The sequence below is a fragment of the Spodoptera frugiperda genome, chromosome 30, assembly GCF_023101765.2.
Source record: "Spodoptera frugiperda isolate SF20-4 chromosome 30, AGI-APGP_CSIRO_Sfru_2.0, whole genome shotgun sequence".
NCBI lineage: Eukaryota > Metazoa > Arthropoda > Insecta > Lepidoptera > Noctuidae > Spodoptera > Spodoptera frugiperda.
Window position 1 is genome coordinate 9,417,388 of NC_064241.1, and position 27,995 is coordinate 9,445,382.

General features: G+C 35.6%; 5 protein-coding genes across 7 annotated transcripts in view; 3 read left to right on the forward strand and 2 right to left on the reverse strand.

Annotated features, from left to right (window-relative positions):
* The window catches only part of LOC118270003 (homeotic protein proboscipedia), a 49,183-nt gene extending 37,538 nt beyond the window's left edge, over positions 1-11,645 (forward strand). Inside the window, exons 3-4 of the mRNA XM_035585415.2 lie at positions 8,808-8,950; positions 9,223-11,645. Of these exons, the coding sequence (XP_035441308.2) occupies positions 8,808-8,950; positions 9,223-10,617 (1,538 nt within the window). The 3' untranslated portion in view covers positions 10,618-11,645. The remainder of the gene's footprint in view (positions 1-8,807; positions 8,951-9,222) is intronic.
* A 1,126-nt stretch (positions 11,646-12,771) lies between these two features.
* On the reverse strand, positions 12,772-14,253 carry LOC118269996 (prefoldin subunit 5). Its single transcript, XM_035585407.2, has 3 exons — positions 14,017-14,253; positions 13,638-13,847; positions 12,772-13,477 (listed from the first exon to the last, which is right to left on the reverse strand). The coding sequence occupies exons 1-3, from the start codon at positions 14,116-14,118 to the stop codon at positions 13,304-13,306; spliced, it is 486 nt and encodes a 161-aa protein (XP_035441300.1). The 5' UTR covers positions 14,119-14,253; the 3' UTR covers positions 12,772-13,303.
* A 238-nt stretch (positions 14,254-14,491) lies between these two features.
* Positions 14,492-16,419, forward strand: LOC118269998 (glutaredoxin-3). The gene is made up of 4 exons (XM_035585409.2): positions 14,492-14,750; positions 15,265-15,433; positions 15,663-15,928; positions 16,157-16,419. Exons 1-4 carry the CDS (start codon positions 14,701-14,703, stop codon positions 16,332-16,334), a joined length of 663 nt encoding a protein of 220 aa, XP_035441302.2. The 5' UTR covers positions 14,492-14,700; the 3' UTR covers positions 16,335-16,419.
* Positions 16,420-16,970: 551 nt separating this feature from the next.
* Positions 16,971-20,150, forward strand: LOC118269722 (golgin-45). Its single transcript, XM_035584983.2, has 6 exons — positions 16,971-17,185; positions 17,316-17,815; positions 18,288-18,425; positions 18,909-18,970; positions 19,120-19,504; positions 19,951-20,150. Exons 1-6 carry the CDS (start codon positions 17,155-17,157, stop codon positions 20,092-20,094), a joined length of 1,260 nt encoding a protein of 419 aa, XP_035440876.2. The 5' UTR covers positions 16,971-17,154; the 3' UTR covers positions 20,095-20,150.
* Positions 20,151-22,767: 2,617 nt separating this feature from the next.
* Positions 22,768-27,931, reverse strand: LOC118269723 (protein CREG1). Of its 3 annotated transcripts, none has more exons than XM_035584984.2 (6): positions 27,768-27,931; positions 26,595-26,796; positions 24,967-25,121; positions 24,482-24,601; positions 23,807-23,888; positions 22,768-23,316 (listed from the first exon to the last, which is right to left on the reverse strand). In XM_035584984.2, exons 1-6 carry the CDS (start codon positions 27,840-27,842, stop codon positions 23,162-23,164), a joined length of 789 nt encoding a protein of 262 aa, XP_035440877.2. In that variant the 5' UTR covers positions 27,843-27,931; the 3' UTR covers positions 22,768-23,161. The 3 variants fall into 3 exon arrangements, with proteins under 3 accessions (XP_035440877.2, XP_035440879.1, XP_035440878.1); XM_035584986.2 differs by lacking the exon at positions 27,768-27,931 and adding an exon at positions 27,183-27,345; XM_035584985.2 differs by lacking the exon at positions 27,768-27,931 and adding an exon at positions 27,007-27,268.
* Positions 27,932-27,995: the final 64 nt, after the last annotated feature.

The window sequence follows — 27,995 nt, forward strand, 5'->3', positions numbered from 1 at the left end:
GCTATAAGTATAGCAATTTTCTGCCTACATTTTTTTGAAAGGTGTATACCTTTCTTGTTAAATATAAGATTACTAATAAATTTATTAGTATCAAAAAATAAAAGTCTGTCATTTTGACATGTCATTTTGTGTAGTATGTTATTGAGTACACCTATGTACTTATTCTTTGAAGAAGAAAGTGTATTTGAATATGGCACACACATAAATGTGAAAGGCTGCCAAGTTCGATAATATTGGAATGCTTCGCCTATAAAAGAAGTGAGATCTAAATAAGTACCAAGTTCCATACACAGACTTCAGTTAAAAATGATATAACTTGGCAAGTTTTAATAGAAAATTATATACTCATTGCGTTTAGTAGGTTTATAACAAAGTGTGTGAAAACTTGCCAACTTGTTATATCATTTTTAACTGAGGTCTGTGTATGGAACTTGGTACTTATTTAGATCTCACTTCTTTTATAGGCGAAGCATTCCAATATTATCGAACTTGGCAGCCTTTCACATTTATGTTTTGGGTGGGATAATATATACTATTTCACATCCCTAAAAAGTAGGTTTAAATGAAATATGTGTCGTCACATTCTCAAATTCACTTATGCAATAGGCACTAAAAATCTCATCAATCCTTCTCATATTTTTGCACAAATTTTAAGGCTGAGCAATTACTGAGTATACCTATCTGGTGACTAAAAATAATTTCAAACAATTACCTACCAACAAAGGCTAAATTATAAAAAAAAAATAGATAAAACGTTGAATGCCGGCGCATGTATAGACTTCCGTTCCGTTGTCTCGGACAGCGCGCGGATTGTTTCTTTTAATCTCTGCCTTCAACGAACAAAGAATATAATATTTAGACTTGAAACAGAAGGTTCACATCGCTTAGTCATATCTTAGTCAATATCACAATGAGTTTCTAGAATAAGTGACTCTGCGTAAAGTCATGTTTCCTCTGCCGTTTGCAAAATTATGACCATAAAACGTTAGAGCTTTTATTGCACCTATATCAGTAGATTTTTAATATTACCTTATATACCAGTAGCGTCATCTACGTACTTTATACGCTACAATAAATACAATTTTATTGCCTTGTCTTAATATCGGATACGATTTATACCGCTTCATAATATGATTTGAACCTTCTGTTTCTATTTATTCTGTGTAGTTAATGACGGCGGGCGACTGCGCAGGCGCACGTAACGGTCGCGCTCATTCATCAGCGCTGTCAGCGACATCTATTGACAGCTGACTTCTGTAGCTTCTGTGTCAAGCTACCGGTTCAAATCTCCATTGTTTTGTTTATTAAAATATTACTTCTTAAATGTAACAGATTTAGCCCATTTAACAGATACTGAACATTATTGTTTGAGTTCTTAACTGTAATGTTCAGGCAAAGCGGTGCTCGCTTCTGTTATTCATTTAATAAATTTAAAATTACTGACAATAGTCCCTTACTTTTACATTGTTACTATTACCGTGCGCAATTTACAAACTTTAAGTACGTGAACATGTGCCGTAAGATCGGGTTTCTTTGACCCTAGGGGGTAACTTTGACCCAAACTTATAGACCAATGAAAAACTAATATACGCTTTGTTCTGGATTCCTATTGGTTATAGAATTTGGGTTAAAGTTACCTCCTAGGGTCAAAGAAACCCGATGTTACCGATACATTAAAGAAGTAAGGTAAATGCAACCGTTATTTAGAAATATTGTATTTTTTCTCATTAAACTTTAAATTGTTGATACTAAAATGTTGAAAAACCTACCAACCAAAACAGTTAGGCTTCAAATTCTTCAAACATCCAAAAAACCTCTTTGTAGATCCACACACGCCGCTAGCTACCAACTACAATAGTTAGTGATAACAATGTTAAAGAAAAATAAACCATTAAAATATCATCAGTCATTGCGGCGACCCCCGCGGTGGGCAGGTCAGCGGCCAAGAAAAAACCTCCGAATTCAAATGAAGAATGATTCATTTATGAAAATGAAATGACAGATTGAATGAATGGTAAGACGGGCACAAAGGACGGCGGCTACTGGCCACCGCTTTGTGGTATTGTGCCACGTGCTCCCAAGAACTGCTCCTCTGGGAACCACGAACCAGAAGCAAGGATCAACACACAAAAAATATGAAAGACATGCTTGCTTCAGATCTGTTCTCTTCTTTATAAATTATCTAATTTATGATGTCAGTACGAAATGATTTTACTCGAAAAATCTTTTTATTTTTATTCGTAATACAATCTCACTAGACACTCGGATAGCCAATGTAATCGTAACTAATTTGTCTGTCTAAATGTTCCATTTATATCACCAAATGTTCAAATAAAACTTTAAAAATAGTTTTATCACTACGTCACGTCTAGAACCAAACCATTTAAGTTTTTATTGGAGCAATCACGTTGGAATTTATTTCTTACTACGTTTCAAATTTCACTTTAAATGTGAAATAAATATTTTGCTTTACTTGAAAATCACCCTGAACGCGGCATAAAATATGTTCGACATTCAAAGTTGTGACCTTATCTCGTAAAAATGGCAATTACAGCTACCCTTGCAATCTCGTCGGGACCAAGAGTTAGTGAACTCCGACAAACACTAAGAAAGAAGGAATGAGCAATGAAATTAAAAATATGTCTTAAGGGCAATTAGCTTTAACTTTTACAGTAAGTGCCCTATCTGCCCGCCGGAGCTCCCCCGCGCTTTTCAATTGTGGGGAACGCGGCCAGCTATTTGGTTGGAGTGAATTTTATGAACTCGCTAAGAGTTGCGACTTTTGAACGAGTTCACTTACCCTGCTTAGATAAACTCATTTAAATTCGGTCGAAAAACTTACTCCAAAAATGTCTGGCTAATCATTTTGATAGCTATTTTTGGAATTTCTCAATGTTTTACAATAAACACGAGTCTTACATAACTCGATGGATAACTTCGCGTCGAATCAAAAGCTAACTTTGTTGTGAGGTCAGCATATTCAAACAAAGGGCTGCGAACGAAGCGAGGCCGCGACTAGGCATATTGTTAAGCGTTCGGCTCTTCGTCTGACGAAGTGTTTAACAATAAATTTCCATTTAAAAAGCCGCAAGGTGTCTGCGGGGTACGTAGGAAGCTCGGAGGGGAGGGGGCCGCAGCTTCCGCCGCTTTTTTCCTTCATTTCCTTAAGGCCGCGTGGCTAGGGCGCCTCCCTACCAGAATTAAAATGTTCGTTTATTTTTTTATAATTATATGTAGACCCATATACCTAGACATGCAATAGTGCACTTAACAGTTGGAAATGACGTAAACTATAAAGTGTATATGTAAAACCACATAGGCTATGACCTATATTTACGTATGCAAACTTTTATTACTCACAAAGAAAGAGTTTAACAAAAACCAGATTTAATTGCTCTCAAAATCCATCGAATTTTATTTACGAAACAAGTAATGCAAATTAATGCAAAATTATACAGTGGAGGCACCAACGTATTTGCAACGCGTATGGTAAAATATCAATCATAACAAGTACGACGAGCTACGTTTAAATTATTTTCCAAAATCGTGTGGAGGGCTCCGGGGAAAATCTACTTTTAATAGTCGCACCATTTAAGGGTGGGATTTATAACGGCACTACGGAACCCTAATTTTTTGCGTTACGCATCGGGCAAGTACGAGAGGAGGCATAGTGTACTTCGCATAAATATCGGCGGGATAATAATTAAAAGAAGCGATAATGTCTGTAGCGGTGAAAAACGAGCGAACCATCCTTTTTATTTGATAAATAAAATTTATTCCCCGCCGCCTGCCTTCCCCGCTTCTTTGTGGGTTTTAACTTCCTATAAACCGCTGTCTTTGTTTCTAAACTGTTTATGGAAAATACGAATTAAGTTAACGTTAACGAATTTATTTTCTCAAGGAAATTTTGTATCAAGTTAATCTTGCTTTTAAATCTAAACAAAATGGTTGGTTTTGTTTTCAATCGTTAGTGAAATTTTCGCTAAAATACTTAGTACTGTAACAAGCACAATAGCTATCTAATTTTTGAAATAGTTATAACACGTATGCTGCTATACATGGTCAAATATTGGGTGTTTTAATTTCAAAGCCAATTTTTAATGTGTAACGCATCAGCGTAACAAAGCCATTAATCATGAAATCAAATCATCCCGTAACGTCGACGTCAATAAACATTTCGCCACCCCATCCAATAAGACATCGAGGTACCTGTCATTTTTAAGGAGTCGATAAGGTCTTGCACTTGCATCTCGTTAAGAGTGTTCCCCTCCACTATTAACCTACCCCACGCATCCCCAAGGATCGCAATCGGTCGAGTTTTACGGCGCACTAAATATTCTCCGGGCGACAATTGCGATTATGAAAAGTGCACGGTTATTTATACCCGAGCATCGTTTATTTTTTGTCGCCCCCTTTCAAGGGCAATTAAATACCGCCAGTCTTAAAACGCTTTGCATATTCCCGTAGAGTTTATCATCGGCCGGCTAATAAAGATAGTAAATGTCGCAATAAGTCAACGAAAAATGTCGCTCCATGTTTGTTTTTAAGGTTAGAGGGTTGCGTTTTTTGTTTTTAATCCTACCAAATGTTAATAAGTCGTCATAAAATATGTTTATTGCAATACGCCTATGTTTCCTTGGTACCGTAAAACCAAAACAAAACAATTTCAAAACTTAAAACAAACGATTAGGAAAATAGAACTTCTTAATAACGGGATTAATGAAATTTCCTAGTCGTCAGAATCGAACCGCATTCCCCGGGGACGGGCTGTCAAAGTGCTCCAAACTCGCGCCGCCTGTCTGAACGACAACTTTTAATAACCTTCTGTATCACCCAAATGGATTTGGGACCAGCACAATCCGACACTCGTTACATTTCCAACAAACTTAACGTGAACACAAACTTTCCTAAAGGGTGGAAGTACCTGTTTCTGAATACCACTTTAATTATCCAAATACTACGTACGTAGCCCGCTACGTGCTACGCGCTACGGCGTAGACACCCATAATTCAATAGTTTATTAGTTTGTTACTTTATTCTTTATCAAAACAGTAACTTTACAAATGGCAGCATACAGAAAAATAGTATACAGAAGTGTTCAATTCTCTAAAAGTAAGTTGAAGTAGAAAAAGGTTCAAGTAAACTTATCTTAAAAGCTTACATCGAAACACGAGCGGATCTTTCCGAAGCGTGCATAATGGGTAGCATCAGGCCTTCATCAAGCCCTGATAAGGCAATCTCGAGTCACTTCCTGATATCACCCTTCACGGAGAACGGAGCCCCGCCGTACTTCCCCGCACCGAAACGAAATTGAACCGTCTTAGATCTGTCTCGGAGTAATCCACGCTTATAATTGATGCGACAATGTCAAACAGGGCCCCGATACAGCCGGCTAATCGGAAAAATACAAATCCGACACAACATGATCGATTGTTGCGACATTGACACACTCGACTACAAATTGATAACCGACTCGATTGCTTACCATTTATTTTGACGGAAGATAAACTTTACTTTGGCGACAGTCTTCTATCTTATTACACGACTTGTTTAATCATTTGTTTGCCAAAAGTAACCAATTTCTTCTGTAAGCACCCAGCATCAATATTGATTTTGTTTATTTCTGCAGTTCAAGTAATTCATGTTACGTCTAATGTACTGTCGATGATCGTATCAAACTCGAACGCTTTACACGAGTGTGTATTATGTTAAATCTTGCAAGTAAACAAAGTAATATCACACTGGATCATTTTTCCCCATATCGCGTCAAACGACATTGTTACTGGCAAGAAATTGCGGAAAAATTTTGGCTTTTTCTTTTGAAATATTGAATTTTTACATTTATGCCTTTCACACCTCATAACGTAATAATTCTTGGTGGGAACCCCTCGCGCGGTAACTTTTCCGTTGCAGTGGCAACATTCAAAATAAATGTTTGGTACTTTATCATCAGCATCAGTGTGTGGCACGCGACTTGTGCTTACACTCACTTTATTGTCAAACTTGTATTTACTTTCAGAATCCGCATGTGTGAATAACGCTACTAGAATCTGTTGTACACGTCTTATGGCTACCATTTATTTTTATACGTTTTACGCGTATTTTTATACGTTTTAGCGTACCGTATTTTTTTCCAAATACATGAACAGAAACTAAAACATGAGAAAGTGAAAAACTATTTATTAGTTGGAACTCTAATCCAAACTCAGTGTCATTCTTAAAAAAATAAATTAGTGGAACTAAAATTTAATTTATTGGTAAACTTAATCCAGCTTATTAGAATATTTTACAGTAATTCCATGTCACATCCACATGTTAAGAAAACCAATTAAGCAGTAGCAACCCTCGATACCTCGCGCCTCCGACACAAATAATGTGACCGCAGCATTTAGTCTCTCCGGCCCTCGCAGGGGCATCGAACGATCTCTAATGGCATCCAACCACCAACTGGCCACCGCATTAATCCTTTACCAGCTCTTGATTAATTATTTAAAGTTGCCCGAGGGAGTGCTCTCGGCAACTCCGCAAATTGTTTACAACTGCTTGTTACATTACGTTTACACGTCGGGGATCAAATGTTTAGCTTTACGGCTACCGGCTACCTGTTTGGTCTATTGTTGTTCATTGTGCGTTGATTTTCTTTTATCAAATCTTAGTTGTGAGAAAATAAGTAGACATAAAAATATTGATCCTCACATACTTAAACCTGGTAACAATTCTCTTCGATTATTGAATTGTGATTTTTATATTATGATGTGTGGAAATTAAAATGTATCTCAATAACTTTCAAATGCGTGATACTTTTCGCCAAGAAGTGGTTAAAATTCTTGAATTCTTGATATACAAACTTAAAAATGACTTACAGAAGTCAACTCACACTTACAAAACAATAATTCAATTCGAACACGGGCTACAGTGATATTATCAAATTAAGTGCGGACAAGCGGACTCTTGACTTGACCGATGTAGTGACCCCTAATCCGCAGTAAATCTTCGGTCTAACGTACCCTGTCCGCGACCGGAGGGTTAAACAACCTACTTGGCAATCATTTGTTACCTACATGCTGTAGACAAGACAGGGGTGCGCAATAAAGAAATATTTACATTCCTTCATAATTTAATACGTCCGACCTTTGAGATTGGCTCGTACGGTAGCGTGGGAGTATGCAAAAATAAAATCTAAATAGCCGATCGTGATTGATTGAGTAACCTGTTATTGATGTTCGTGCTTAGATATTTATTAATTTCAAACTGGTTTTACTGCTGCTTGTGGAAGTTCTACATACAGAAAGGGGATAAACTTAAATAGTAATAGTTTCGTTTTAATAGTAATATGAATTACCAAAATTCCTTGTAGAACAAGGAAACTTTACACCATGGAACATAAATAACAACACTATTGGACGACCAAAATGAATGATCCATTGAACACCAACGATTGAATTGAAGCAAATATTCATGAAGCTTAACACCAACAAGCAAGAATAGGAAAATAAGGGGACGCGACCATCAAAAATGGTTGTTCAGTGGTTCGGAAGTGTACACGTAGATAATGCGAACATTATACGAACTCTCGAGCCCGCATAATCATGCTTATTATGCCGTAGCGCAAAAACTTACCAACTTGCATCTTTCGCACATTCATCCTGGTATACGCGTGCACATAATTCCGGGGTTTGTTTCTACACGATGGTGTTATAACAAAAGTTATGTTGTGTTGAAATGTGATAGAAAAACAATATGCAGAATTTAAAAATCTTAAAAATTACCACGCTTGGAGTCTGGGCAATACCTTGGGCGAATCACCAATGTTGTTGAGCGTAGAAACGTTCAATTGGAATTAAGACGTTAATTACTTACAAAATAAAGAAAATATCAAAATAATTAATATGGTTAATACCAAGAAATATCCCTCAATATTATTTTGGGACATACCACACATAATAATTCCATACAGGTAGACACTTTCGTACCCCTCTATACTAAGACACGATAATTTCGTTGGATGACCAAGGGCTATCGAGTTTCGGGTTCAGTAAACCGTTCATTTAGGAATGTTCACCAAGTATACCAACTTCAGCACGTTAGGTAAAATTAATTACACTTGCACTGAGTTTACACAACTCCTTACTCCACCGTATAAATTATTCTTTATTGCCTATACCAAGTAACCGCTATCTACCAAGTAAATAATTAAATATTCCCTTTTATTTGTACGCTCCTACAAATTAAAAGCAGCATTTACCTCAGTGCAGCCAAGCAGAACCAAGGGCTGCGTTAGATTTGATTGACAGCTGCCCTTGTCCAATAGCAACGGCGAGACCTGACGAACACGTCAATCAAACGCGAACCGACCCCACCTTATCAACAAAACCAACAGCACATTATAACCCTTATCGCGAATGACACAAGGCCCACAACCAGTGCACAGATGACATCGCGAGCCCCGCGGCCGAGCCATCACGCGAACGCGATCGCCCCATTATTCGCCGCCCTTTTGTAATTTGAATTTCGAATTCCAATTCGTATTTTGTGGTAAAATAAAAAGAACAGCGTTTCGACACAATGGCGTCAAGGGCGGTGCTCTGACATGCGATCAAGTTATTACATTAAAGGAAAGCGTACCCGCGAGCCGCGAGCCGGCCCACAGCCACGTTATTGAAAGCTTCCAGGAATAGCATTCTATAACATTTAATTCGAAGCGTGCCGTTCATATTTTATGGGGCAAAATTAAAGTTGTAAAACATTAATGGAATAGTTTTAAAGCACTCTCGAGCAATTATTGAGTTCGATTACTTTGATTACAGAAAATGGATTGCCGCGACGGCTGCGCACTGCTTACACGAACACACAACTATTGGAATTGGAGAAGGAGTTCCACTTCAACAAGTACCTTTGCCGGCCGAGAAGAATTGAGATAGCAGCTTCGCTAGACCTCACTGAAAGACAGGTAATGTATCAACAACAAAGTTACGACAAAATAATGTAGACAATTGACAACAACTCGGGGAGTTGGCTGTTTAGGGATATTATCAAGTGGGTACCTATGCAAGTGATAGTCAAAGCCTGTGATGTGTAGCGCCATCTATTAGAACACTTGCGCATCAATTCAATGACTCATACTTTGCAGCATGAACGAACATCGATTCAATATCGCCAAATACATATGTTAATGTACATAAGTGGAATTTAATTTAATTTACCTACTGTTTTTGTCTACAGGTCAAAGTTTGGTTCCAAAACAGACGCATGAAGCACAAGAGGCAAACACTTAGCAAGACAGAAGATGGTGATGACAAAGACTCCACTACTTCAGAAGGTGGCAAAAGTTCCAAAACAGGCCTCGACAAATTTTTGGATGATGACGGACCGTTATCTGGCAAAAAGAGTTGTCAAGGATGCGAACTGCCACCCGGCGCTCTTTGTTCTCCAGCTGAAGATCTACCCGAGTTAGCGTCACGCACACGAAATAACAATACGCCAAGTGCCACCAACAACAACAGCTTCGCAAGTGATGGTGCCTCTAGCGTGGCTTCGTCTTCCTCTTTAGACAAACTCGCAGAAGACGATTCACGAGATGGACACCCTCCAATCACAGCAATGACTGCTGCTCCTCGAAATTTGACAAAGAGGATTAAGCAAGAATCCAGGAAGCGATCACCTTCATTGGATGCGACGTGTAAAGTATCGCCATCATCCTCTAAAGATGGCCTCGGCCCCGTAGCCGGTCTTTCGGATAATGGGAAATTCTCATCGGTCAACTTGACACCTTCTTCAACGCCAGGGACTCCCTCTAGTATGCATCCAAGTCCATTGGGTCATTATCCTAGACCATCACCTCCAAATGCTCCACCGGGGCCGCCACACCCCCAATCTGTGCCCAATGCAATGCCTCCCTACGTTATCCGCGGTAATGCGCCACCTGGACAATTTGTACCACACCCTGACTTTCGAATGGACTCCAAACAATTTATTGGGAAGCTCACACAATATCCTCAAGGTAACAGAAACTATGAAGGATATGGTGCAGCAATACAATCAGCTGACCAACACGGTTATGTGCGGAATCAGCAGCATACTCGACAGGAAGGTTCTCCTTCCACGAGGACTACTAACGGTATAACATCAAGGCAAGCGTACCCTCACGAAATGTATCAAAATTATGGATATCCAGGGTATGGGAAGGATCAAGTAGCTTACGGTCATCCTGGTTATGATCAATCGCAGGGTTACACTGGAGAGCATATGGGCTATGCAAATAGTCACTATGGCTACCATTACCACGAAGGTACTCAACATGATCACGGGCATAACTACTACGCTACTGAAGGACAGAAAGCATCGCACGGGACAGATTACTCAAAGAATTATTATGATGGGAACGCTTACCCACAGCAAGCAGCAGGATACGGGGCGGCAAGTGCGCAGGCCGTGGCGGCAGGCGCGGCGGGCGAGGCTTACAGCGGCGCGGAGTGCGCCGACGGCTACGGTTCGTTCCAGCAGTTCTACGAGGCCACGCACGCCGCGCCTGCCGGGGACAACTCCAACTCATCCTCAGACTTCCATTTTCTCAGCAATCTTGCAAACGATTTTGCTCCAGAATATTACACCATTTGAGATAAGGACTTCGCCGAGCAGGCGAGTGATCTGTTCGTGTAAGTTTACTTATAATACTGTGTATGGAACGTTTAATATAAGGGTTATGGTGTTGACTGTTGAACTCGAAGTGTTCGCCCAAGGCGATGTCGTATTACATTGGTATCCACGACTAATCCTAATCCGATATAAGTTTGTTATATTATAGTTGCTATAATAAATGATGTAATGTAATAAATTGTACATAAATACTTGTCTTAATTAATTATTGTAATAGATAATTATTAATCGAAATTTTTACTCTGATGCGTAAAAATAGATATTGAAATTAATTACAGAAATAAATAAATGCCCAATTGTGTAATTGTTATTCAAAAACTATTGTAAATGAAAAGTAGGTAGTTTCGCTTTTCCTAACCAAGTCTATCACCCTACTATGACAAAGTAGACTGCCTAGGGTTTTCTAGTGGAATTTGTCCTATCTTTCTGATGTGATAGGGCTTATACTAGTATAAATAATTTGTGGATGTCTATTGTTGACTGTGCAATCAAATCAAAATAGTGGGGTCAAATATCACGGCTAAATTTTAGGCAGTCTCTTGCCACAGCAGGGTTATAAACTTAGAGGGACAAAGTGGAAATACCAATAAATGAAATATAGCAGTTTTTCCGATCGGTAAATTGTTTGATAGTTTGATACATATGCGGATTAATGGATAATGTTGCTGTAAAGTAAAAAGAAATTGTATTTAAAAAAATATCAATGTACATTTTTACAAACTATTAAAACTTTATCTTGTATCCAAACACCTTTTCACGTGTTCATAAAAGAAATTTAAATTAAAAATCTCATTTTACGACACATTATAATAGAAACTGTTTACGAACTTAAGGAATAGTCGTTGCCTTATTTAGTTTATATTGTTTTGTGACTATAAGACATACTGTAGATACATTATAAGATAGTTTATTATAAGTCATTATTATTGTAGATATCATCAGCTCTATCATTTTGGCCTATTAAAAAAATAAATCATTTGGTGTCACAATGTTATTTACTTTTATTTCTTAAGTCCTTTAACCTCTCGTACATATATGAGACACAATAGAAAACGCATTGAGTCTCGCGTGGATCTGCGTTACCCTCGGTATGCCGCCAAGGGTTAATGTCAATTATATCCCAACCATAAGTTATAAAAGCTGATAACCAAATTTTTTTCATAATTATATGTATAATAATATATCGTCACGCCTTTAATCCCCGAAGGGGTAGGCAAAGGCACACATTATGGCATGTAATGCCACTTACCGGGCACATTTCCAGACTCCGTGCTACCACTGAGAAATTTCCGCAAAACCGAAAAAAGCCCAGTAGTACTTCGCCCGAACCGGGAATCGAACCCGAGACCCAATCAACCATCGAGGCAGTCTTTATATTTAAAGGTTCAAATATTAAAGGTTATCTTTATATATATAATTCTTCTGTAAGTGTGTATGTCACTGAACTTCTCTAAAACGACTGGACCGATTTTAATGATAAAATTTTTTTGTGTTTGTTCAAGGGGATCTGAGAATGGTTTAGATTCACAATTTTGTCCGCTGGACAATGTTTTTTTAATTAATTTTTAATTTATTAGTAGTTGTTGATTTTGGAATGTTTTACATTGGATCCGACAAATTGTCAGATAGACAGGACAACGTCTGTCGGGTCCGCTAGTGTACCTATAAGACACTAATTGGCTTTTTTTAACTACCTATAAGTATGGTATACTAAACAGACATACCTACATAATACAATAGAGGTGGTTAAAGAAAAAGCCGCAAAGCACTATCCATGACCAATTTTAGCACATTTTGTGTTCTTTAGGTGAATAAATCTTTCGTTATAAGCAATCTAGCTACATCCTTTCCTATCCCACCTTCCTTTTTTTGATCTATCCAAGGCGCCTTTTTTTTAAGAGGGGAAAATCAACCAATGGCCTCTCCCGCCCTGGGCGAGGCAATAGATGTTGAAGTGTCAGACTCTTAATAACTAAAAACCACCCTGTTCCTCCTGCTTGTCGAGCCGGAGCCCGATCCAAGGAGGCTGATTGTGTTGTGGTAAGGATAGTGACCAAAACAACAATTAATAGGCAGAATGAGTAAGTATAAATGTCGAATTAAATAAATAAAGAATACTGATATTAATTTATTTATCAAACTAGCTCATGTGAAATAGAGAGGTTAACAAAGTAGTGATCATTTAACTAAACATTGTTACACATTTTGTATACAAATACCAATTTTTTTAAATTAATAGAAACACATTGTTATTTCAACATTAAAATTATTTTAATTGAGAACATTAGAATCTCTGGTTAGTTTAACCTTTTGTATGCCATTTATAAGATAACAATAGAATAGACATTGTGTCTCATGTAGATCCATACTCCAGCACACAAAGGGTTAATCAAAATGGGTGTTTTACATATGAAACATAATGTTACTTAGATTACAAAATGTGTGAAAAATTCTGTTAGTGTGAATTGTAGTATCTGATCCTGCTTAGATAATAATTTCATACAAATTTGTGATTAGAACAACCCTGTTTACGCTGAGTGGTGTAAATGCCAAGATTCTAATGCTTAAATATTCAAGCCTTTAGACCAACTCCAAGGCGACAAAAATGGTAAAGCAATTGTTTCTTATAAAGTATATAATAATATATTTATGAGGTCGAAGGCTTCGCTGCCTGCATCTGGGCTTGCAGCTTCATTTCAATCATCATACAGATAGCTTTGTGAACCTTGGATTTCTCTACACCTAAAGCTTTAATTTTTTCCATTTGTTCCGTTACAAAAGCAACTTTCCTCTTGAAATAATCCTTAGCACCAGCTATATCCTGGAAAGTAAATAGAAAAATATTTTATTTTAAATTAATTAATCATATGTTGTAAGGATCGGCTGCAAAAAACTTTAAACAGAGATGAGTGGGAGGCACTTGCCCTGCAGTGGGACACTGCTAAAATAAATAAATAGTTATATTTGACATCAATACTTACTTTCTGTGCATAATATCCAGTTCCTATATCAATAAGCACATTTTCGGTGTCTGCTATTGAGCCAGGGATGTACATAGATCCAGTCAACGGCACCAGTATGCTCTTGCCTTTACATTCAGGAGTCATTTTCTCAACACATTCACCAGATTCCATAAATTTCCCTTGAGCTACCTTCAGTGTATGCAATGAATCTTGAAATACAGACATTTCCTAGAAAATAAATAGAAATTGTTCTTACAGGAATTACTCATGCATAACCTAATAAGCTAATAGGATACATAATCAAATGGTACACAGTCAAATTAATATGAAAAAAATATGCAAAAGTGTCGTATTATATTTCAGAGCACATACTACCATTGTGTATTTTTAAACTTACTTGATCCAATTGTTGTTTAAGTTGAGCCAACTGCTGTAAATTAAGCTTGGATAAATCAATTTGATGCATCCCTGGCGCCGGTGCACTAGATACAGTAGCCATTGTTACTAAATTTTATATTGAACGCCTACTTTAATACGAATAATGACTATTTTCAAATAAATGCAAGAATTTTCAGCATAATTCGAAGGAAGTAACCTCAAATTAGTAGCCCTGCGACAATAAGACAGTTCTTTGACAGTTATCTTTTGTCTATGAATTTGCTGTCAAAATAAAATAGTGATGATCGAACATTCTACTGTCTATGCAAATGATTAATGAAGAACATTGGAGAAGTGTATGAAATAGAATAATATTTTTTTTTACTATTCTATAAGATAATTAATTGATTATTCTCTCCATTCGTATAATATTTCTAATTTATTTTAGTTTTATACATGATACTAAAATATTTTTGTGACGAGAAAGACAGTGACATTGACAAGTGTCAATTTTGTTTCAACACCGGAGACGGCGAGTTTCCAGATTTTTTGGGCTATAGGAACGAATATTTGATACCACGCTCTGAAAAGACGTAGTCGTGTTACGTGATAAAAGTGCCGCTTAAGTATAATAAAGACACAATAGTTTGATTTTATCCTTTTTTTGTTTGGAAGTTAAACTTAACCCCAATCCAACCTCATCATGTCTGTCACCAGTTTAGATACAGCCGAAAATTTCCAAAATTTTATTAGGTAAGAAAAGTATATTTATATGTTATATTTTCGACCTATTACAAAAGTGAAAGTCGATTTATAACTGGTACAAACTGAAAGATTAAATTTCTTAGGGCATTTGTCTCATTATTTTATGTTTTTTCTGTTACTTTTATACTGAATGTACTTATTTAAACTTTTATTATTTAGAAGTTTTGAGTGAGGCTTTAACATTCTATTTAACACTAAAGTTATTCCTTCCAACAAGAGTTAATTGTTTTTCATAGTGATTTATCAATTATGTTTCACCTTTTGTTAAGGTCACTAGATAACATAAATTACGTTACTTTTGCCATGCCTGCCTCATGGCAGTAGGTTTGACATGTTTTGTTTACTCTGATAAAATCAGATTACTGAACACAACAAAACACTGATATCGATTGATAAAAGTATGATAGCATGACTAAGCCTGGCCTTTAGGAATCAATGTTATCTGGAAGTTTTGTGTTGCGAGACCTTTGACTAATAATAAAACTATTTACAATTATTACAGAACACCCGTTTTAACAGTAGTCCATTTTTCTGCTGACTGGGCGGAACAATGCAAGCAAGTCACAGAGGTCCTGAAAGAACTGGCGAAGCTACCTGAAGTACAATCCAGTGGTAGCAAAATAGCCATTTGTGATGCTGAAAAGTTATCTGAAGTTTCATTGCAGTTCAAGGTAAGAATTATTCTCATAATTACTTCAAACCACATAATTATTATGCAAATTAGGATGATAATGCAAAATATTGTACAAACACCTGTGTACATAATGTAAGGACTTCTTCAAATATCTTTTTAAAAATTTGTTCAAATAATGTATATGTAATACTACAGGTTCAGTCCAAAACATATTTTTGTAAGGAAATTTATTGCTAAAGTATTAAATTAAATTGTTAAAATTTCAGATTGACTCTGTACCAACAGTCATTTTGTTCAGAAATGGAGCACAGATAGACAGAGTGGATGGTGCTGATGCGGCACAAATATCTTCCAAAGTAAAAGCACACAGTGCCAATAAGACTGCGCTCGGAGATGCTGCTCCTGTGAAACTTGAAGATAGACTGAAAGCATTGATCAACAGACACGATGTTATGGTGTTCATGAAAGGCAATAGAGACCAGCCTAGATGTGGCTTCAGCAAAACTTTAATTCAAATCCTTAATGGAACCGGGTAAGACTACTTATCTTTACAAAATTGATTGGGTTTTTTCCCATTCAATTTCATTATAATTGAAATCATTCACGCTAATGTAATTTTAAGTCAGTCACTCAATAAAAAATTGATTTGCTGGTACATAAAAGTGATAGATTTTTTATCACTTTCATATTTCGTTTTTGTTTTTTTTTGTTACTATTGCTAAACTGCTACACAATAATTATTTTTACCTTTTTGTTTTAGGGTGTCTTATGACACATTTGATATACTGACTGATGAAGAAGTGCGCCAGGGCCTTAAGGAGTATTCAGATTGGCCTACTTACCCACAACTATATGTTAAAGGAGAGCTGGTTGGAGGGTTAGACATAATCAAAGAGCTACAAGCAAATGGAGAACTAGATGCTACTTTGAAGCCTTAATGAATTGTTCATGTCATTGTAGGTATTTTAATTTATTGCAATAAATGATTGGTTTTGATAAATAAATATTGTTTTTAAATCATTAGTTTGGTTATTCTTTCTTTTATTTGCTGTTGAAAGCGTAAAAAGTAAGCAGTAAGATATAAGGAAAAGTGATGGTGTGTAAATCCGTTATGTACACACATTCCTTAGCTTACTGTACTTTGGCAATGACAAGAGAACGGTATATCAGTCCCTACAGTACTTACCTAAAATAAACACAAAGTTAAAAATTTGTCTTACTATTTTAACATACTTAAGATTTTTTATACTTTTCATTATACCATTGCCTACACAACGAGAAACTAATCCACAAATTATTATATCGTGTCTAGATGTTATGTGCATGTGAATTTGAGTGTGGAACTTTTTTTAATAACTTACTGGCAAAGTACTCATAGAAGTTGAAATAAAAATTTTAGGCCTTATTTCGGCATAATTTTTACACATTATCATGGTCAAAATGGGTCCAAATCTAAAATCAATTTATCAATATTCAATTGCAGGCAGTATGGTTTAATTTCCTAGTTAGGTAAAAAAAATATTTTGACAATTGACACTGACAATTGCCTCTGTCATCAAATATGTCAATGTCATCAGCTGACAGTGACAGTGATAAAAATAAGACGACGAATACGAATCAAAACTTGATATTATAGTGAGCGATAAAAGTGAAAACAATTAAACAAAATCAAAGTGGAAAGAAATATTAAAAGATATCGAAACCTCGGTAGATTTTGTATTATATGATCTAACTTTTTTAACTTCTTATATTGTAGACATGGATAAACTATACAATACTTTCAACCCAAGTATGCACATCCTTTTTAATTGGCCTATTTCCTGCTACTTTCGTGTATATTAATTTATGTATCTTGCTGATTGTGTACTCGTTATCATGCCCTGATTACTTTACTAATCTAATTAATCATTGTATTGTAGAAATTATGAGTAAAACGAGGACGGCGGGTGATGGAATGGAGTCTGACGAAAACACGTCGGAAAGAGTTCAGGATGTCGGCCCTAATATTCCCAGAACCCCAGAGAGGAAAGGTAGTGCCGTGCCTACTCGATTAGTGCAAATTTACGCTACCAAAGTGATAAAATCTGATAAAAGGAAGTCGATAAATATGAAGACACCGAAGTTTGTGCCTTACGAGCCGTACCCAGCGGCCGTGAAGCCCATGACACCTCAACTTGCGTCAAAAGAAATGAAGAAGTCTAGAAACAATATGGATATTAACACTTTGATTACCCAAATGTCTCAGATGAATACAGACTTGAATGAATTCAAACCTCGTCCGAAGTCGAACTCCACAAGTGACAAGTCTGGCCAAGATGTTGATGCACCCAGTCCAGAAAAAATTGAGATGCAAAAAAAGATAGATAGCTTGACACAGGAAAATGAATCACTAAAAGAACAACTGAAACAACAAGTTCAGGTGCGTTTTCAATGTAATTTTGCTATCACTGTAACAGAACATGCAATGTGTTATAACAATAACACATTGTATTCTTATATTGTTTCTATTTGTCTATGTTTTGCATATCATCCATTGAAGGAAGAAAATAATAGAACATTGTAAAAATGTTACTGACTCCTTTCAAAACAACATCTACTTTCAACACAGTTGTTTGATTAAAGACTTACATATAAAAAAATATTAGCACCAAATTCAGAACTCTAATAACAGTCCCATAGCAGAAAGATATTCATTAAACACTAGTACCTTATCAATAGAATTAAAAGAATGTATGAAACAAGCAGAAAGCATTATTATTTAATAACAAAACCAAGACAATCGGAGAGTGCTTTAAACTTAACATTTTGCTGGTCATTGCTTTAATATACAACCAATAGTACAATTGCATCATAGTTTGAATATAAATATTTATGTAGAAGTTATCTTTCAGGTCAATAAAGAGTTGAAAACAATGCTGGTGGCATCTATGGGCGAGGACCTTGAGACACAAGTACAATCTCTGAATGAAGATAAAAAGCATTTGGCTAATGCTTTGCTCAGTTCTGCACAACATTTGTCTACACATCAGGTAGTTATACTATTTAGCGCATGTTTCACCACCTTCATATAAGTTATTATTCTTGTGTGAGAAATAGTTCATGCAACTTACATTCTTAATTCAGACATAGTTATAATGTGCGCAGAACTAGTTACTAACAGGAGTTTGGGGGCAGTTTGCCTACTGCTTGATTAGACTATGATGATTAATGACTAATCTCATTATATTGTGAAACATAATTACATATTCTATATTGAATAAGAGAAAAGAGAGTTCTTACTTTTTTTTGGAGAAGAAAGTTCTCACTAGTTATGTTTAACATCCATGTTTAATAAAATAATCTGAGTATTAGCAATAAACAGGATGCATAGTAAATTAGATATAGTTTGTAATTAGCAGAAAGACTGAAGACATTATTTTCTAAATAAAAATCCGTTCCTTAATAATAAACTCTGTACAAGTGAGTCACAAGAAAATAATTATATATTTACATACAATTTATTTGGCTTTCAGGAACAAACGGAATGGTTAGCCGGCCAGTGTGAAGTGTGGAGGAGTAAATTCTTGGCTAGCAGGTAAATTACAATAAAATAATAATTTATTTAGTAAACAACATTATTTGAATTCAATTTGTTTATAACCACAGTCTGATGACTGTACCAGTAAAGGACAAAAACATTGACTCACCATAAAATATAGGTACTAATATTTACATTCGTTTCAGTTTGATGGTTGAAGAACTAGCACAATGTAAGAAATTACTGAATGAAAAGACTGATCATTTGCAACAGGCGATAAAGCAATTACTTGACGAAAGATACAGAGCGAGGGATATGATGCTATGTACTTATAAGAACTTGTACAGTCTGCATGAGAAGTGGCTTGAAAACATCGCCATTACGGAATATACGGGGAACTCTAAGATGTACAATCGACCCATTGGCAATCTAAACTTTAATGCGACGATTCCACATTCAACAAACATCTTAGATATGACCTCAGTGAATTTGAAACTGGCTGAGAATATCAGTAGTTCGGTTGAAAAACAAGATATTAGTCATCTGAATAGCTTACCCACTGCCACAGAAGGAGAGAAGTTTGCGGAAACTGTAAGTTGTCTTAAATATATTTTTAGATATAACTGTGACTCTATTATATTTTATGTAAAGACCTATGGAATTTAGATAGCCTACTGCTTTGTTGGTCAGTTGACTATAAATAATGCCTTGTTCGCGCTACGCTAGCATTTAGTTCAGTAACAAGTACAAAGTAGCTCTCTCGTTCTGTCCCAAAATCGAAGCGAGTGAGAGAGAGACCTACTAAATACTCGCTACTCGACTAAAATGCTAGCATAGTGGGAACAAGGCATAAGTCTTAGTGGCCAAGTTCGTAAGAAATTTATAATTAGGCAAAATATAGTTGACCTTTTCCATTTCGAAATGTTCTCAGTGAGACACATTTCAATCTTCTGTAACCTACATCTATACACCTGCTACCATTAGAAGTAATGCCATAACTGACAAAAAATATACTGTAGTTATTTATTTTCCCACAGGTAATGGCAACGCCCTTAGACGTGAAGAAGGTGAGTGAGGAACCAGTGAATGCCCTCGTCCACCACGCTTACAGCAGCAGCGGTAACACGCCGCGACCAATCGCCTCCTGTGTACATTGTCACGGGAAAGTCCAACTGTTATAGATTGGCCTGACACTAGGGATGATGATTATTATTTCTCCTTAATAATATACGAAACTTCAAATCTAGTTCATTTTTGGATTGTGAAAAAAGCATTAATCACCAATTTTTTTTAATTTTGAGAGGAGAAAATCATCCATGACTTCTCCCGTCTTGGGCGAGGCGAGAGGGAGTGTCAGACTCGTACTGACTAAAAACCACCACGGAGCCCCGATAAACCCGCTAGGTAGTCTGCAGCTCGGATCAGGCATCATTCCTACTAGGCCCCATCTAAAAATAATAGGAGCTCGCGATATCATCGCTCATTATAAAATGTACTAAACCTTAAGGTTTTTGATCTCGTTTGAAAATAATAATCAATATGATATGTGTCCCATATTTTCAACAACATACTTATAAATAATGTCATCATCCCTATGCCACCATATATTGTTGACCAAATAACGACGACATAGCACAATATACTAGAGGTATACCTACTTATAAGAAACTCAACCTCCTGGGTTGTTAAAAACTAAGTTAAAATAAACCTTATTGTACAGGAAATAAAGGTGCAATTTGAATAAAAAAATGTATGATAAAGCCTCAATGACTTTACAGTTCACACACATTTTTGTGTATAGTATTAATGGCAATAATATTTGCGGGTTGTGTTTGTGTATAAGTCGTTAATGGTTTACGCTCTTATTTCATAAACTAACATAATATTCAATGTAATATAAATACAAATAATATTTCACTAAAATTCGCATGGCCGACATTAAAGGCTGTCTTTATTTTAATTAAATTGACTTAACTTGGGTGATAGAATAATCAATTTGATATGATTAATGATGATATTAATTTTCTAATTAAGTAAATGTGCGTTGTTGATGTCTATTTTACAGTAAAATGTACCTAATGTAGGTACAAAATGAATTTATATTGGTATGCATCATCTAACAGATGATTCATAAAATCATAACCATGTTTATAGCATGACGCATTGATGGAAATGTTTAATTATATCCTAATGAAATATACTTTGAAATAATAAATAAATAATAATAATTCTGATGGAATAACAACTTTGTATTTAGTTAACAATAAATAATATTTGTAAGTACGTGCAAGACAAAAATAAAACGCCGGTAGATCTGATGCATGGGATCTAGATCCGGTATTTTACTCCTAATAAAAACAATTGAGTCGTATTTAGGTGACTAACAAAACGAATCTGCGGTAGGTCAGTGGCCAAAAGACGTACTGACCGTAATATGATATTGACCTTAAGAAAATTGAAGGATATGGCATACTGCAGTAAACCTAAACCTACATACATACAACTAGTAGCTCAAAATATATGAAATAATTATAGTAGTATTGAGATAAAATAAGATTTGTACCAATGTAAGGTTGTATCAACACATATATACCTAAACTAGCTAAAAATTATCAGTTTACTCACGTATAGGTAACTGTTTGACGAGGAACTCTACTAGTTTCGAGTCAGCACGACAATCGCCGCGTTGTGTCGCGGAATGCAGCTCGTAAATATATTCTAGCATAGCTTGAAACTAGTCGAGTTTCTAGTCACAACAGTTACGTGAGTGAGCCAACTACTAAGTAAAGCTTTTCTCCTTATGAGATTTATGAGAACAACGGGAACACATCAAGGCATTGATTTTCAAACCGATTCAGATACAACTTACTGGACTTCAGGCTACCTCTCTAACAATATTTATAAAGTAAACCTATGAATGTCTTCCAATAGATAAAAAAGCAATAGTGTTTTATTCCTTTGTGTAAATAATATTAGATAGGTACCATACATAAGGGCCCTATTTCATTTGAGCGACACCATGATCATACGATCAGTCTAATGTGGTGTCCAGAAAGCCAAGGACGATTACAAAACACCATTTGCAAAATTTATGTTGAAGAGTATATTATGGTATCCTCATGAAATAGGGCTCTTAAATTGAATAGTGTATTAATTACTTAATTTTACGGATCTAACTGCCGCACTCAGTCTTTTATTGATTACTTAAACTATTTCTTAGTAACGATTTTGTATGAAAAACAATTGCTAAGGACTGGGTTAAGTAACCATTAAATGACTCTGAGTACGGAGGTAAGAGAATAACCACCAAGGCTACTTGCAAATTATGATTGGTGCAGTGTAACGCAATACTTCCTATTTTTAACCCAGATTTCATTATTGGAATAAATTGCAATTAGGTACCTTAAAACCGACAGTGGCGACCTCACTAAACTGTGATACAGACGTTAATATCAAAAATGTTTAAAGCAATAATTCATAGCATATTCAATTATTGTATTTTGATTTTCAATTGATTTAAAATAAAGTTTATTTTGCACTGTAGGTACTTCCTGTTTACACTGTAACAGTAAAATAGGTGCCTATGTCGATTATGTAGATTATACACGGAAACGTGCAGAAATGGTTAATTGATAGCATCCATATTTGGTAACATGTTTGTAACAGGAAAATGAAGAAATACCTTTTTTGAACCCAACTGGTTTTTGTAAGTCTTATTTTTCTTTGTCTTGTATAAATGTAAAATAGTGTAAGATTATTTTTATAAGTTTTAAGGGAGTGGTATAGTGGTTTCTTTACTTCATTCCACGACGCATTTTTCTGTAAAAATGTACATAAAGCAATTAATAAAACTATTTATTGTAAAAGTAATGTTTTTTTTTATATTTATTAAAACAAACATTTTGTATGAAATGCTAAGTGTAAGTTAGTATAAAAATAGTATTGTTTTGTTCACTTATATCACAGGTTTACATTACTATTTTATTATTACTTATACATACATACTTTTAACAAAGCGAGGATTCTATTTGGTAACGGACTCCTTCTAAAGTTGGTAATTCCATCACACTAAGTATACGGCAACTCTTAAGGAAAATAAAGGACTGCTAAGGCCGACCGCAGTTTTAACACGTTTTAGGGAAACAATACTTGTATGGTCTAATTTAACAGGTTTGCATTCAACTATGAATCTTATTTTGATGGAGATAAGACTCAAAGTCATGTCTAAAGTGTGATTAGCCTAATTATTTACTTCTGTAAACCTTTGTTGCGGAACTGTAGCATTTCTGTGCCAGTGTAGTTGTATGCTAGGTAGTCGCGGACTGGGATGTACTTGGCGCCGCCGAACCAATCAACCATTGCGATCTGAGCGATCTTCAACTTAGCTACAAACCAGTTGTGATCTGAAAATTAAATAACAATTTATTGTAGTTTCTGACGGCAGCACATCATCATGCTACACAAGGACAATCAAAGGAATTTTAACTTAATTCTTTACTTGTTATTAAGTCGAAAATCTAATATTCAGTAGCTTTATATTCTGACATCAGTACGACTTAAAATTCAATCGTTTCATAGGTACGTAACGTCACGCCTTTTGTTCCCCGAAGGGGTAGGCAGAGGTGCACATTACGGCACGTAATGCTGTTATACAATTTACATCCACTTATCAACATTAGTGTTATAAATCCCATGTAACAGGGGGTGAATCAATTGCTTCATTTACCTAATATTACCTATACTTATCGTTATGACTTATTTAAAGTGATCCAATTAATCTAATTATATGTATGTATATTTACCATCTCAAACTCAAACTCGTAATGTTTATCTACTCAAGTAAATAAGCATTACAGATAGTACTATTTGATATAAAGACTAAAAGATACATACCCGGAGGGAAGTCAGCCATAGCCGGATGTCTTTCAAACAACGCCGCCTTTGCAAACTCGTACTCTGGAGTGCGCTCCTTAATCTATAAGACAATAATAGTATCATTTAAAGGAATATAAGTATTATAGGACTAAGTACCTATGTGGGTATGTAGCAATAATGCATGCTATTGTTAAGATAACATAGCACTCTAAACGAGAGCTTATCTCATGTTAAATATCGATTTGTTAGAAGTGTTTAATGCATTCTCTTTTCTGGTAAATTGCTTTTATGGTTTTATGATAATCTTCCACTCAACGATATTATTATATGTGTTATATGTTCCTAGATAAATAAATTTGTTCATGGATACATATATTTTTTTCAAGTAGATGGTCTGACCAGCTCAAGAAGAATCCACCATTAAGATTCTACACCACAATACAAATGGCCGCAGACAGGAGCCGATGGAGACAATTCGTTCAATCCAGAGTGATGACAGGATGATCACGATCCTCAATCATAAGGGAACGACCAGAGCGATGTGTTTTTAAGAATGGGAATATATAGCGTTCTTCCTAACTTAGCTGCGTTAATACAAATCACCAGGACTGATGGCAGCAGAATTAAATTGTTTCTGATGCAATTCTATAGCTTATGTATAATTTTCTAAGCACAATGAACTAGGGATGTTACCTTCTTCATCTTTCCTGAGAGCATCAACCTGGTGCACCTTGGGTCTTCAGGGTCAATTTTCTTATTCTCGCAGTACCTCGTCTCTTCCAGGGACACGAGAACGGTAGCACGGCTGTTTTTCTGTCGATAACGATATGGTTTTAATTGGCTCTGTTAAGAGTAGACGGTAAATTGCGAATTTGGTAGCTCAAGGACCGATAAGATTAAGTTAATGAGGATATTTTTGAAGTTACCTATTTGGGATACGGAAAAGCACAGCAAAGTTAACTGTAATTATTATTTAAAATACATTAAGGAAGTACTGCCCAAAACTACTTTGAAAGTACAGCTTTATTCGATTCTCAACTTTATTGTTTCTGAATAAAGTTGTAATTCAAATGAAAAACATTAACCGATTGGGATAGATCAATATACATACTAGCGACTCTACCCGAGTACCGAAGTAACTAACTATATTTAAATAGTACTAGGAACATAGAACATACCGACAAATCGCGAGCACTGAAGTCCAACGGTGACATGTAGAAGTATGGCACTCCTGTAGAATTAGCGAGAGACCCGTCTACTATGGACTTGACGTTGGAGAAAGGAAATCCTTCGATAGCCGGCAGGATTGATATCGTAGCTAGAGAGGCCCAGTCTGCAAAAATAATAGAGAAAATTACATTACTTACGCTTTTTATTTATCATGGGTATGTAGAAATGTATGTTGTCTTATCCTATATCCTGTTTTTACGTTACTAATAAGGTAAAAACAGGATTCCTTCATACCTCTGATGCAGTCAGCATTAACTAAATAATTAGGAGTGTCTAAAATCTAGACGTAGTTAGATACCTACATGTTTGAGTCCAATGCGAGGATACTAGACACCAAAATATTAGCACAACTGTAATTACATTTAACGTAAGCTGAAGATAGAAACTTTCCATTTTTTTATTTCATTTCAGCAATTACCAAAATCCAAATAGGTAATCAATTCCTTTTTTTTGCGTAAAGCATGCGTTCAAAAATTGCCAGCAACTTTATGAAAATAAACGTCATAATAAGAACTTGCTGTTATAGCATCGGCACCAAGTCAAGGACAAGGTGACAAAAGTCATTGGTTGATTTTCCTCCCTTAAAGAAATCCAAAAATAATCACCTAAAAAAACAAATTTTATACGGGTCCCCGCCAAACCACGCTACGCCACTGGTTATTTACATAGGTAGAGTTGAGTACCTATTCATTATATCATTGTAAAAATGCTTAGAATACATTTTCATATTAAGAGAAATATTATTACATATTATGCATACTTAAATAAGTAAATAATAACCTTGTAAATGCTTACGTGCAGTTTGTCTCGTTGCTTATTTACACCATACCTACATTCTTACCTAAGTAAATAGGTAATTGTGAGAATTTCACTTAAACTACTTTTTCCTTAATATAATAAGGACCTACTATAACTATGTACAGTATGTAAAAGATCCCTAATTAAACTCACGGACTGAGTAGAAAACTTGAGGAAGAGAAGCCTAATGTTCAGTAGTAAGTAGTCAAACTGCGTTCATAGATGCGTACTATGGTTGAAGCAATGAAAGTAAATTAAACAATGATATTGATATTTAAATAATCCTTTCTTAATAAAACAAATACCTAAACATTGATTGTTTGACAAAGTGATCTCCTATACACAGTACCTACATAGGGCAGGTATAAATACCTTGTGAATAATAATGTATGACGACAAAATTATGTTAATGCATGCCTATTAATTTCGTAAACAGTTTTAGGTAGGTAGGTACCTACCTCCTTACCTACATATTCGCTATGTTGGTTGACTTCGCGCCTTTAAGACAATTAGGTTTAAAAAAATCTTAATTAAATTGATTGATTATTTTTCTCACATGTCACATTTTTTAAGCCACTTGCGAAGTAACGCCCTCTGATCACCAGGGAATCGAACCCGGCATCATCCTCACTTGCAGACATTTGACGGATACGCTAAGTACGTCCACTTATCACCAGGGAATCGAACCCGACATCTCTTACTTGTAGCCATTTGACGGATAGGTACATTAAGTAACTTATTAAAACAAATTACTGTGTAAAAAATCCACAAATCTTACCTGCATTGTGCAAGACGTATCGAGCCATAGGAATCAACTTGGTGTGATCAGGAGGGTCCTCTCTGTAGCTGGATGTCGTCATCTCGTTAGCATTTTCCCGCCAATGATTTTCTCGTCGCTCATGTTTCCATTTACACTCCACGAGGGAATTTAAAAAACACAAACACGCTACCAAAACAAACGCCCACTTCATTTTGCAGTCCTAAAATAAAATTAATATTTGTACAGAAAAACGTAAAAAAAAAACAAAAATTAGAAAATAATTAGTTAGCCTATAGAAAGTAAATTCAAATGTATGCACGTCTATATGATTTGAATACAGTGCCAAAAACACAAGTCACGGGTAACGTATGTTTATTTATAACCAAGTAGGCGGAAAATGCGCAAATACTCGTATAAAGTGATCACGTACATATAAGTCGACACGTTCGTTTTCGTCGCCGGCTCGCGACTGAATGAGTGCGCAAGAAAACATACACAATAATATAACCACTTACAACTTTAGTTACTTAACAAAATGATAAGCTATCCGAACAAACGCTATCTATCGTCAGTGCTACTGTACTAAAAACATTAAAATTAGCGTACCTTTAATCTAAACCAATATTGAAAAGTTTAATGCCTTTTAAAGATATTCAAACGAAACAGAGACTGAAGAAAGTCATTCCGACGACACGACGTGTTGTCTAACCAACAAAATGATTCAGCAAGCAGGTGTTTGACATTTCCGATGCCCGTTAGAGGGGAAGGGACGGGGACGCGACGACTACTCGACCGACAGCTAACGAGATGCAGTTTAAGTATTTATTGTTGTACTTTTATAAGTGTTGAAATACATTGATTCATTTTAGTACGTACGTAAAAAAACATTTGTTATGTTTTATCTCTATAAACTCTTTTATAAATAAATACCGTAAAACAGAGTGAATAGAATTCAAAGGGAGATTTAAATCAATATTTAAAAAGTTCATTTGATTATTTTTAAAATCATTGTTCAACTATAAACCACCAAATCTCAAAATAAGCTAATAAGTTTTAATACCACGATCACACATAACAAGGAATGCGCTTTAAACACATAGTAACCAATTTTTATCTTGTATTAATTTGGCACTGCATTATTATAAAGATTAAAATAATTAAGTATTTGGAATGTAGATAAAAGATACCTACCCAATGAGAACTGTTCGTCACCAAAGGAGAATGTGGAATGAATGGCTCCGTATACAAGCAACAAGCATGCTTCATCTTAATCAACAATTTATTGTATACGATAAAAACATCACGTACGCGATAACGCCGATAGATAGATGGGACCTCCGTAAATTAGCACAACATACTACTTTTTTTTCTATTAACTGATTTATTAAATAAATCTTACAAGGTTAAGATAACGATATG